The 12,918-nt window shown below is 42.7% G+C and overlaps 1 protein-coding gene across 5 annotated transcripts in view; it reads right to left on the bottom strand.

Annotated features, from left to right (window-relative positions):
* Nucleotides 1-4,609: 4,609 nt before the first annotated feature.
* SGMS1 (sphingomyelin synthase 1) overlaps nucleotides 4,610-12,918 on the bottom strand; it is a 103,154-nt gene continuing 94,845 nt past the window's right edge. For all 5 annotated transcript variants that reach the window (XM_061373849.1, XM_061373848.1, XM_061373850.1 and 2 more), the window contains 3 exons: nucleotides 10,270-10,423; nucleotides 9,352-9,518; nucleotides 4,610-7,083 (listed from right to left, as the gene is read on the bottom strand). In XM_061373849.1, coding sequence (XP_061229833.1) covers nucleotides 6,904-7,083; nucleotides 9,352-9,518; nucleotides 10,270-10,423 — 501 coding nt within the window. In that variant the 3' untranslated portion in view covers nucleotides 4,610-6,903. The remainder of the gene's footprint in view (nucleotides 7,084-9,351; nucleotides 9,519-10,269; nucleotides 10,424-12,918) is intronic.

Raw genomic sequence — 12,918 nt, 5'->3', positions numbered from 1 at the left:
TCAAATCTGCCACCCCCATTGGGAGAGCTCATCCCATTGGGTTCAACAAGAGCTTCAGACATGCACAAGAGTTTTGCCTGCTCACAGAAGCTGTTTGAGCTTGGGCTTCAGTGACACAAGGGAACATAGCTAAAACCAGTTCTAAACACATCACTGAGGCTCAGAACCATTTTCTGTGGGTACAGGTAGAACCTGAAACTTCAATGGAAAACCAAGAGGAGGACAAAAGTGATGCCAAAGAGAAAGAAGACCAGAGCAGGCCCATAAAGAGCTGCACAACAAAAACATGCTGCAGACCCAGCACTGGGCTCCCTGGCATCCCTTGAGGTTTTCAAGCACTGGCCCTTGCACATGTGCTAAACAGTTGTTGGGGACAGTGAAGGTATTTTCCAGGAAAGACACCAACAGCTCTGTGGGATGTGGCATGTGGGTACTTGCAGCTTACTGGGAGACAGCACCCCATGTTGTGGAATCACCGCGGGTCCATGGCATGGCTGAAAGATGCTCCTAGTAGCAGAATCAGACCTGTTTGTGGTGATAAACGGTGATTTTCCTGCTAGACAACATGGCTGGGAGCATGCACAGGAAGTTTAGGAAGGGCAGGCTGAATGGGGAGAAGGCCTTTTGCTAAGGTAGTAAAACTGGAACAATTACAGTTTCTGAACTCAAGTCATGTGCAGACCACTTGACGATAGCCGACCCAAAAGGGGTATCTACCCAACATTACTAAAATCCTGTCCTGGGATGTGGTATGAGTAAGGACCTTCTACCCTTCCAGACAACCAAGTCCTGGCAATGGTCTGCTGCTGTCTCATACTTGGTTGATGTTCAGACGTGGAAACACCCAAAAGCTCCCCAGATCATATGCCTTAAATCCAACGGGTTAAAGCTTCACCACAAATGAGAAATATTTTGCCATCAATCACCTGAAGCAGCAGCAAAAGGCCAAACACACATTCCTTGTCTCATACATAATGTTACTGCTTTCAAAGCTGAAGTACCTCCCTTACTGCTCCCCTAGCCTGGCTGAGGTTTCCCACAGGTTAAAGTGCAGAATGACCTCATGAAGAGGCCATGTGACAAAGCATGGGTCAGTCATTCCTTCCATGGGAATAATATGGGGTAGAAATGGACAGATGTGGAAAAGCACCAGGTTTTCATTTCCCTGAACAGCAGTACAAACCAAATGACAAGGAGGGCACTGAAGCAAGTATCAGAGTCTGTGACAAAAAAAAAAGGTAATTGTGGATTTAACAAAAAGTAACCTGGCTGCCAGATGCAATGGGAAGGTATGTTTCAGTCACCCTGTCAAAATGCAGGCAAAGCATGGAAGTACACCAATGGGCTAAAAAATAATGAACCAGAGCATCTTTCAGTGCTGGAAGGTAGAGACCTGCATCTTCCAGCCAAGGGGGAGACATCAGTGCAGGGAAACAGGTGATGGCCTGAGCTCTTTGCCTACTGCGCTCTCTTTAAGACTATAAAATATTAAGTGGAAAAGGAAAAACAATCACCTTGTGGGCTCACTCACCCAGCAGAGGGCTGCCTCGGCCAACATTCCAAATGCAAATCCTCACTTTGCACTCAAGACTCGCAGCTCAGACTCGTCACACCCAACCTGCTCTGTCTGCAAGAAGCTGAAATGAACCAAAACCCCCAGAGGGCTGCTCAAATCACTTGTCTGGCAGCGTATCTTTCTCCCAGGGAAAATGAAAATCAGCAGTTATGAAATTCTACACTGTGACTGGTGTGTGTTGCAGCTGCAGGTAAACAGTGGAGAAGCCTGAGCAGAAGCAATTATTAGAGTCATGGAGTATGCTGGCCAAAGTCACACAGTGCATCATAAATGGACCCAAAGGAGAGACCCTTTGTCACTGCAGATGCTCTGCAAAGCCTGGGCAGGGAGATGCATTAAAACATTACATGGGCAAAAGCAGAGCTTGAATGGTTTTGACCCTTCCAGGGAGTGAAGGTACCCTGCGGGAAAGCTCTTGCAGCAAGTTGTCCCCATCATGTTAAAGGGGATGGAACCAGCCCCAAAGCAGCTGGACCCCACAGTAATACCTGGAGGATCATCCTCATCACCAGGAAGGGGTGCTCAAGAGAGACATTGTTTTGACAGAGGTCTTTTGAGAGCAAAATTGTCTCAGATTTCTATGTTTAAACTGGCAGCACTTTCAGTGCTCAGGACTGTATGAGATACCAGAAGAAAGACTACAGAAGCCAACTTTGGCTTCAGACCACCATTTCCTGGCCAAAGCACATTCCCCTAAGCTAACCCATTCCCCCTTTCCCCTTTCACCAACCTGCAACAAGATCAATTGGCAGCAGGACACATTTAGAAGTATTTGTTGGAAATGCTTTGGTGGCATTAACTTAATTCACACCCAAAGCTGCATTTATCAGAGCCAGTCCCAGGCCCTGGGTGGATGTTTTGCTCAAAAACACACAGCATCAGCCTCAGCCTCAGCCTCAGCCTCACAGGCACAGCACTTACCTGAGATGTGGGAGAGCATGGGGAAAACATCGCTCAGAAGAAGAGCCGAGGAAGAGCCAAGCAGCATGTGCAAAGCAGAAGAGCTCTGGCACAAGACACAGAAAACCTTCTTACTCCCTGGGCCCAGAGACTGAAAAAGAGCAAAGCAGAACTGGGCTGATCCTTTCCAAAATAACTCCCACTGGCTTTTTCTGGGAAAACTCAGGCATAAAATGAACAAGGTGGGCTGCTCTATGCCCACCTATGCCTACATGCCAACCATCTGCCAGCAAGAGTAACTAGCAGGGCTGAGACACTGCTGCTGAAAACCACCTGCAGTCAAGTTGGGGGATTCCCACCTCCTCCCAAACTTCACTAGTGACGTGCTTACTACTGAAAGAAGGCTGCACAAGGGATGTGCAGAGTGTCATGGCCAAATCTTGGTGCTCACCAGCATTCCCTGCCAAGCCTACGACATACACAAATAACCAGTGATATAAATTACATTAAGATGCACCAGTGCTAGAAAATTTATGTTAATTTTCTATAAGGAAAACATGTATTCCTGTCAGGTTACAGGAGATGCATGGGAACACTATGCTGCATGACGCAGTGTTCATCTCTATTTTGGGCACATGGTTGTGGAAAGAGTCCTTATGAAATGGTCAAAACTCAGCCATAAATCCTTCAGAAAACATTTGCTTCCAGTACCTGCTAAATTTGATAGTAAAAGTTGACAAAACAGGAACTGTAGTGGCTTGTCTTAGGGGAGCAGTCTGATAGCCCAGCACCAGAACAAGGATAAGCCAAAGGGCAACTGAGCTGTCTTGAATAAAGGAGGGAGGAGGTTGATAGGGATTAAGTAATCTTTTCAGAGTACAGAAAAACAAAGGGATCATGACCCTTGCTTAGCTTGTGCTCCTCAAAAACTTCCCACCCTTGTAGATTAAGCATCTTGAAACTTTCTCCATCTGGAAGGACTAAAAGCTAAACTAGGTGGATCTCAGCAACATCAAAGTCCACCCTCCTTGCAAAAGTCTTGGTTTCTGTTTGTCCAGGACCCAAGACAGTTGCCAGGCCCTTCTCTACTTCAAGCAGTCATTTTCCATCATTCTCTGGTGGAGGTCCCTCTTTCAAACTTCAGCCTCCTGGAATCTGCACAGGACATGTTAAGGTTTACCCCTCCACACACAAAATAGGCTCCTATCATCCTACAAATGACCTTAAACTAAACAATTCGATGTTCAATTACAATGTCAAGAGAAGGTGGCTTTACCAGCACAATGTGGAAAAAGCCATTAGCTGTTTGCTTTGATCGAGGCAGCACACAACCAGACGTCAGCTCTTTTACTGACTTCTTGCTCTACACTAGCCCGAATCTGCCATGCTCACTTCTCTGATGGGGATCAATAGCAAAGGTCCATGTGTGCCCAAACAGCACAAGCTTGACTTATCAAGGTAGATGCGCACTATGCACTCATGCACCAGTGCAGTGAATGATGTACGTGGTGGTTCAGCCTCTAATTGTAAATAGGATTATCCCTGGAAGTTGCCCAATGATCTCACCCCAGAAACACAAAGTTCAAAGGCAAGCACAGGTGTTCAAAGCCTCCAGAAGACCTCCATCACCCATGGCTATGCTCTTCCAGAAAGCAAAGGCTGAAGAATCACTGTACACGCACCACACCTGAGTGGCTTGCGGAAAATGCTGCTGAAGCGCTCAGCGGTGGGAAATTTGAGATCCCCAACCATTAGCACCATGCTAAACAATGAGCAGTTGCACTCCACGCACTGATCCCTGCAGCACTGGTGCCATCACAAGCCATTACCCATCTTAAAAAGCTGGTGCTGGTGAGCAGGTACTCACAGGGGAGGAAATCAAGGCAGCACAAGCACCACAGTCTTGAGTTAACACTGATGCGCAACGATTTTGTCTCATATATATTGCCTTGGTCCCCTCCTCAGATCAGGCTGCACTCAAAGCAATGCCACACTGCTGAGCTCCATGTCCCTGCTTGCCCAGTTATTTCTCAAGATAGCATGCTTTACCAAAGCACAGCTCTGCTGTGAAAAAAACATGAAACCACGTTTAGCAAGTAAGTCATGCAGTAAGTCAGACACTACAATGCAGAATTCAGCAGATTCCATTTAATATCATGTGCATATATCCATACATTTACTTATGTCAATGGTTTTGATGTGCGTGATGCCAGGTCTTGAAAAATCTACTAGCTCATTTACTTCTGGGAGCATGAATTCTCTCTTGGGGGGTTTGCTTTCTATTTTAAATCTACTTTCAACCATAGAGTTGCCAAGATAATACCATCAACTGAAGGTAAAGTGTGCAGAGCTGATCCCTGGAATTTGCAGGCAGCTCTGCAAATACTGTTGCAAAGGGTTTTGCCAAGAAACATGTCCCCTCCCTCCTAGAGAGAGAACTGATAAGAAATGGGTTAGTCTTGTTTAGCATCCCACGCAACAGTGAGACAAAGCAGCAGAAGTAACACCCCATAAATTCTCCAAGGAAGTTTTTGGCCATGACTGAGGAACAGTGCAAAGAAGTGGAGATAAACCCAACCCCCCTCCAAAAAAAGAACTGGCACTTTCACTTCTTTTTTTTTCCTTTCTGTCATTTAAGTGACAGGACCAGTAGATCCTACAGTCATGGATGTTTACCCTGCAACATGCTCCGTCCCAGCAGTTTCACAGTAGATTTTTCAAGCCCTGGTGATGGCTCCCAGGAAAGCTTCTCCCATCTGCTCCCGGCCCCCACACGATCAGAATCTATTGCATAGCATTTATTTCAGATAAGGCACTGTTTTGCCCAACGCGAACAGCAATTCAAAACCAATGCAGTTTCCATACAGTCCAAATTTGATGGCCTACAGTGCAATAACACATAAAATTAAAGGCAAGGTTTGGAAGAATAAACCCAGCTTTCAATTTAAACTTAATATTAAAAAGATAAAGGAAACTACATTTTTCAAAAGCCTCTTTATTTTCCTTCACCATTGTTGTTTTACAATACAAATATCACCTTGTGAATACACAAAAACCCTACAGAAGATAACTCTGCTTCACGTAAAATACAGAATGGATATATATATATTTATATATATATATTTTCTCTTCTTCATTCTTTAAAAAAAACTATTTTGCTCTGCACATTGGCAAGTTTAGGATAGAATTCTTCCCCAAACATACAGTATGTATGGTAGGAGTGAAACTTATAATTACATGCAGTTTCTGCACAAGTATTTTAAAGAAATAGAATATCTTTGTTGTTTTTCAACAACATTTCAATACGGGATGGAGAAACCATTTGTAGTTCACTCAGTGATCATTTGTAAAGTTCTTAAAAAACCGGAATTCATGGCTGTTTTTCTTTTTAAAATACAGCTACCAAGTAGACAATAAAGTGATACCTTTTAGTGTGACCTGCCCACAATGTGTGAGCAAGATCGGACCCTTTTTATTTGTTTTTTTCCCCTATACATGGCATTTTCAACATTATAAGCAAATTTCCAGTTTAATTTAGCTATAAATGCAAAAATTAGTAATTATACAGTATATATAATTCTGCTTTCATGGAATATTTTATATTAAATAAAAACATTTAAGACTGCCTACTGACCATACAATCAAGACAAGAAAGGCACTAGAAACATAGACAAATCTCTCTCTCCCAAGAAGCATTTTCTTTAAATTTTAACTCTCTATCCTCTGACATGTAAAAATCTTTTTAAATTTAATTTTCATACACATTTTGAAAAATAAAGTTAGGAAATACTTAGAAAACCACTTTACAACTTTTTTTTCTCTTTTTTTTTTTTTTTTGCACTTTTTGACACAGTCACTGCAGATTCTACAAAATCAAGATTACCAAACCTTCCTGTGTCTATCACCTTATTCATAGCGTGGTGCAACAGGTAGAAAGATTTCTTGATTTTTACCCAAGGCAGGTATTTAGAAACCTTCACATAGTCATTTGTTAGAAAATGGCTTACAGCCCAATCTTTGGGGCAAGAGATATGAAAAGTATGTTTTCCCAAGAAAATAATATGCTTTATTTCCAGACATGACTGGAAAGACCAGAACTTATGATATAAAAGCTTTCATTTATGCCGTCGCATCATATACAAAGGAACATGGTGATGGGTAAATGTAAATCCCAAATCTATTAACAAGAAATGTATAGCAGTGCATGATAAGTCAAATTTTCTTTATTGTTGTCCAACGCAGATCCTTTGGAAAGAAAAAAAGATCACAGTGCTTACCAGGTAACTGAATAGGTTAAGTCAAGGGAACCGTTGAAAGAAAGGGTTAGGGAGCAGTTGATTTTTTTTTTTTTATGGCATCTTCTCATATGGAGTTCTTAGCACTTGGGACAGGTCCTTTCCCCCCCGCTTTTGTCTGTCGACATGCTGTTATGTGTCATTCACCAAGCGGCTGTACTTCACCTGCCTGCCCCGGTGCAGCACCGGCCAGGGGAAGGGCCAGTGGTAGGAGCGAGGTACAATTCCTTGGACATTCTTTTCAAAGTACTGGAAGGGCTTGTACCACCAGACCCTTGCAAGGAGGTTAGTTTGGGAAGCTTCTTTTAGCACCTGCACAAAGATAATCAGAAAAAAGAGAATTACAAAAGAGCACATGACTTACTTGCGCAACTTCATTGCACATCACTTGCAATCAGTTCATCAGTGGCGTCTTGCTTACAGCTGCTTCCAAAAATCTCTTAATATCTAGACATACCTCTCAAACAGACCTGCAGGGACAAAGACCAAGAGAAGCCAAGCTACTTTTTCCACAGCCTCCCTGTGCTCACAAGGGAGGCTCACCCTTGTTTCTAAGACCTCAGCTGTTCAATGGTTCCATAAGAAAAGAACCAACAGCCCAAAGGATTGGGGTCTCCTTTCCTTTGGGAATGAAAAAACACCAACCCAACCCAATCCAAAGCACAGCTGTTTGCATAGGTATCTCTGAAATTACATGTAGCTCAAGCATACCTTTGGAGCCTAGCCGTGTGCCTACAGAGCTATGAGCAACGCATGCCTCAGCCCATTTGGAGGAGGTAATGAACCCTGCCCTGCCCTGCACATACTCTCAAATGGTCCCAATCCACCCTTTCACTTCTCCTAGTTATGCGCAAGCCATAGCTGAAACACAAGGAGTGGGCAGGCACCAAGGGAGTTATCCAGCTACCCAGCTGCACATTTTCAATGTCAGAGCAGGGAAGCATTGTATCAGCGCGCCAGAAAGCACATGCATGGGGTTTGTATGCTAAGCTTTCTTTCCATGTCATGAGCTCACATGTAAAATAAGTTAACTTTAGCCCTAGTGGGGTGTCAGACACAGGCCACAGCCACCTGCAAATGGAGCGGCATCAGGAAAAAAAACATCACACAAACGTGCTCAGGTAAGGATCCACGGTTCAGCATTTCCCAACATCTCAGCAGCTTACGGGAGCAATGTTGAGCAATCTTCTAAGTCACACCATGCAGTAAAACAGGTACATTTCCATACAGTAAGGCAAAGGGCTTTTCTGAAGCAAGTCCTCATTAGCATTCAAGGCAATCCTGACTTTAATTGTTTCCAGCTTGGATGTTCAGCCACTTAGCACCATTGTTTTGAAAGAGCCCAGAAGCAAATGCAAAGTGCAGAAGTCAGTCTGATGGTGTATGACAAGAGTCTGGGCACAGACTGATATCAAACATAGTGGTTCCCAAACTGACTGAGCAACAGAGTGCATTCCTTGCAATTAGGCATTTGGTGGTAAAAATGTACCACAGGGTCTGACTGTAGCTTACTGCTTCAAGTAGCATCAAAACCACTGGAATAATATGACATAGTAGCTAGAAGACCTTGATATGATCTAAAACTCTGCACCATCATATTATTAATTAATTTCCTACCATCATACTGGGTCTTTCTTAAACATAATTAACTGGAGTCATAGACAACAGATAAGCAAAGTATCTTTTTCCAGAAAATATTTAGAAACCAATTTGCTGTTACAGACCTAAGTTTCTCTTAACTCATTAGGTCTTTCCCATGGATAACAGACTTGTGCATTTTCTCTCACATTCCTCAGCACTGTAACCTCATTTCTTATTGATCTAGTTCACCGGCAGGAAAGTAAGAACTGACAGGAGACCTCATTGAGACTTCTTCATATGACCTCTGAATCGTTTACCATTGCTCCCTGGTTGATTATTACAAATCAAGTGCTGCCCCTTCCTAAGCAGCTCCTTGCTCTCAGTATTTCCCTCATCACCCTATTTTCCATGCCTTCCCAGACTTAGGCCTTAGGACAGGAACAGCCTGTTCTCTGCTGCAAAAGCAAAACATTTCTCTTGGTCAAGGGATCTTACTGCCACTTGGAAACACTTTGGAAAACTGGTTCATTTGTAGTGAGGCCTTATAATATTCTTCAGGAGATATGCCATCTAACTAAAGTATACAAACCACGGAATTCCAGGAAAACCCAGCTGGCTTCAACAAAACAAAGACAAAATAAACACCAAGGCACAAAAAAACCCCCCACTATATCTAAATGGTTTGTTCTGCTATCACAAAACTGGCCAACTGGTGCAGATTCAGAAGGACTTCAGAAACTGAGGTTACACAGCAAAAGCAGAGAGGCCTGCCTGTGGGAAGACCTTCAGATATTTTTTCAGGCATAACTCAAGATGAACCCAGCTGATGACGCCTTTTTGTTTCCCGCAAACCCTATGTGAAGTGGGAATAGAGGAATGTTCCACAAGACACGGGTGAGCCCACTCCTACTCCTGCAGAAAGTCTCAAAGTGTGGAAATTCATCCACCACCACGCTATGGCAAGTGGAACCACTCAGCTCCAAAGACTGAGAAACTCACTTGCTGGTTGGCCATTGTGTGATACCACCAGAAAAGTCTTGTAGTGATGTAGTAAGCCACCACCACGTCCACAGTGTAGTGGTCATGAGCAAGGAGGATGCAGAACATCCCAACCATGCTGAGCGCCCAGCAAAGCCAGTGATACCACCAGAGTCGCCGTGGGGAATCTGGAAAGAAGCACAAGCAATGATTATTTCAAAAAGTGATGTTATTGACATGCAAGACTACTGCTGTAATTAGCAGAGGATGCAGACTGCAATCCTGGGTGGGTAATGCAATGCCTGCATTAAAAGTAGGAATGATGAGATCACAAAATAAGTATCATTCTCTTAAGGTGTAACTTAAAAGTTGTGCTCAGGGGTAATCAGGTCCTTGGGAAATAGAAACATTATTAAATCTTTGAGAAACAAGCCCAATACATACATGATAAACCTAGGTCAGTAAAAATTAACTTATTTCTATTTCAGTACTGATTCTACATAGAGAGCAATCCTTTCCTTTTGCCTTTCATAAAAAATAAATGCATATACTAAGGCTTGACTCTTGCAAAATGAGAAACCTTGCATTGAGCATGGCATTCATCTGGAGTCTTGAGAGACTAGGAAATACACAGCTGAAATACCATTCATCAGGCAGGGTGCAATGAAGGTTTCAATTATATTCTAAACGATTTTGGTTTGGTTGTGGGTTCGTTTTTTTTTTTTAATAAGATGCTTAATTCAGTCATCTACATGGTAATGTATGCTAACTTGTTTCCAAGGTTTTCTTTTCAGTAAGCCCTGTATCTTCAAAGCACTATTATTTTTATTTAATTTGAAAAGCATGCACTTTTACCTTAATTGTATTTTCCAACAATAATTCATCAATTAGCAAAGACTTATACAACAGGAAATTCCACATGAACATTAACGAACTTACACTCTTTGATAAATAAGTATGTAAGAGTTAATATGACGGTGTGACCGCTGTACAGATAGTCACCGCACATGTTGTGGGATCCTGTGATGGACAATCCTCCGCCAGCAATCAATTTCATTATCCTTCGCAGATGAGATTCCCAGTCTCCAAAAAGCTGGTAGAAGAGTAAAACATAAAAGCACAGTATGTTGTTTATAAGTACTTATTGCTCACACTATGTAAAGGCATAATCTTTCTCCTAGGTCTTCTCAGCAACCTTTGTTAATGTTCATGGCTGTGCAGGAAAAATATCTCTACCAGGAATCTCCAAGCACAGCTAATGGGTTCAGATCTGGCTTTATTCATTATATTCTTCCACTGGGATATACAATGGGCATGTGTATATATATATATAACTCACATATATACAGTGAGGTTTAGAATAATGACTCTTGGAAAACCTACAAATTCTGTAATACAGTCTCAAAAATCCAGCCTCACCAATAAAAAGGAATTAAAAAGTATTTCCAGCTATAGCTAGAATTTTGTCATGTTCTCTAAACATCTGTTTTTCCTTCTGTTCAAGAGGCAATGCACTCCAAAATAAATCAAGCTTAATTTAATGCATCTTGTTTGTAACAGTACAGGCCCTAGAGATGATAATCCAACAGTAAAGAGGATGAACTGCCCAAGCTGTACAGCCAGCTGCCGAAACCTAGATCCAACACACAGAAGAAGAGAGTATCTCATTCCAAACTCTAAGGCCTCCCACCACTCTGCTTTGGAAAGTCTTCAAATTGTTTCCATCCACTTCACATTTCAAAAGAGACATATATAGTGTTTGTCAGAGGACAGTGCCAAACTTTAGTGTACAAAACTTGGAGTACTGCGTACAGTTCTGGTGTCCTCAACATAAAAAGGACATGGAACTGTTGGAACAAGTCCAGAGGAGGGCCACGAGGATGATCAGGGGACTGGAGCATCTCCCGTATGAAGACAGGTTGAGAAAGTTGGGGCTGTTCAGCCTGGAGAAGTGAAGGCTGCGTGGAGACCTCATAGCAGCTTTCCAGTATCTGAAGGGGGCATATAGGGATGCTGGGGAGGGACTCTTCATCAGGAGTTGTAGTGACAAGGGGCAACGGGCTAAAACTTAAACGGGAAGTTTAGACTGGACATAAGGAAGAACTTCTTTACTATAAGGGTGGTGAGGCACTGGAATGGGTTGCCCAGGGAAGTTCTGAATGCTCCATCCTTGGCGGTGCTCAAGGCCAGGTTGGACAGAGCCTTGGGTGATACAGTTTAGCGTGATGTGTCCATGCCCATGGCAGGGGGCTTGGAACTAGATGATCTTAAGGCCCTTTCCAACCCTAACTATTCTATGATCCTGCACTGGCTTTATCTCACACAGTGCATATGAACAACAGGTACATTCCTGTACACCTGACGGATTTGCTCTGACCCACCTCCAACCCATGACAAGTATACACTCAGAGGGTATTGCTGAAAAAACTTCAATTTGCCTTAAGACAGCTAAATCAAAGTAAACCAAGTCCTTCTGGTGAAGATGCCTCTCTCCCTCCTCCCAGCTGACCAAAGGGCAGCTGATACTTTCCCAAAAATTTACTTTTGCTGCTCTCAGCTCAAAACCAAGCCCAGGTGTTAAATCCACAAAGAAAATGTACATCATGGGACGAGCACAGCCAGGACATACTGAGCATCTCTGGGACCCAATGGGAAGCAGGAACCACATGAGCTCAAAGGAGCAGGGCTAAAAGATCAACGCATGTGATTACATGTGCTGCATCCTTACATTATTTGATGAAGTTTTAAAATCCATGCTAACCTTTTAACAGTCAGAAGGAAACACAGATTCACATGGCTGGCTATTACAGGCATGTTCGTTTCTGTTAAAGCTCGGTCTTGCTTTAAGAAGTAGAAATCATTAATTTCTGATTGATTTACACAGGGCCTTTGCAGCAATTTAACATTTCCTGCTAGCAGTTCCTTATACAACATTAAAATGCTCCTCAGAGCCTACTCCTCACAATGATATATATAACTCATAAGGTGTTAAGAGGTTATTTTTCCCACCGGTATATTTATAGCTTTCAAGAAAGCCCAGCTAATCCTTAATCTTACTGGGTCAACGGAAGAGCACAACATAGGGTTGCCTTTACTTATAAATGAATAATGAGACAGATTTACCAACACCGTAAATTTCAAAAAATGGCAGATTTACTCATTTAAACCCATAAATACCTGTGTTTTCTTTAATTTCATAAATTCATAAATAATTCTTTAATGTCAAATACCATGTTGACTCCTCTCTCTTGCTTCTCTTTGCAAAAGACCTCAGTCTCAGCCACGAGGCATGGCAAACGTTCTGCCTTGTCAGACAACTGGTGTAGTACATTCATTGGCTTTATTTCCTGAGGAACTGAGGCATTTTGGCTTTGTACTTACCAGCAACCCTTACCAAAACAGCAACAGCAGGTGTACCAAGTTGAGTCAGTATTTTACTACCTGTAAATCAGTGATTTTACTACCTGTCATCTAACTCCTGGCTGTGCACACAAAACTGTTGAACTGTGTGTATAGTTAGCGCGGAGCAGATAGTTCTTCCCCCCCCCCTCCTGCTTAAATCAAGCTAGAGGACAAACAACTCCAGGA

Source organism: Neopsephotus bourkii, unplaced genomic scaffold (assembly GCF_033783945.1).
Source record: "Neopsephotus bourkii isolate Nb327-2 ecotype Australia unplaced genomic scaffold, CSIRO-AGI_Nbou_v1 NB_1634, whole genome shotgun sequence".
Taxonomy (NCBI): domain Eukaryota; kingdom Metazoa; phylum Chordata; class Aves; order Psittaciformes; family Psittacidae; genus Neopsephotus; species Neopsephotus bourkii.
Note: the sequence above shows the minus strand (reverse complement) of the source record. Positions and strands in the feature narration are given on the sequence as shown.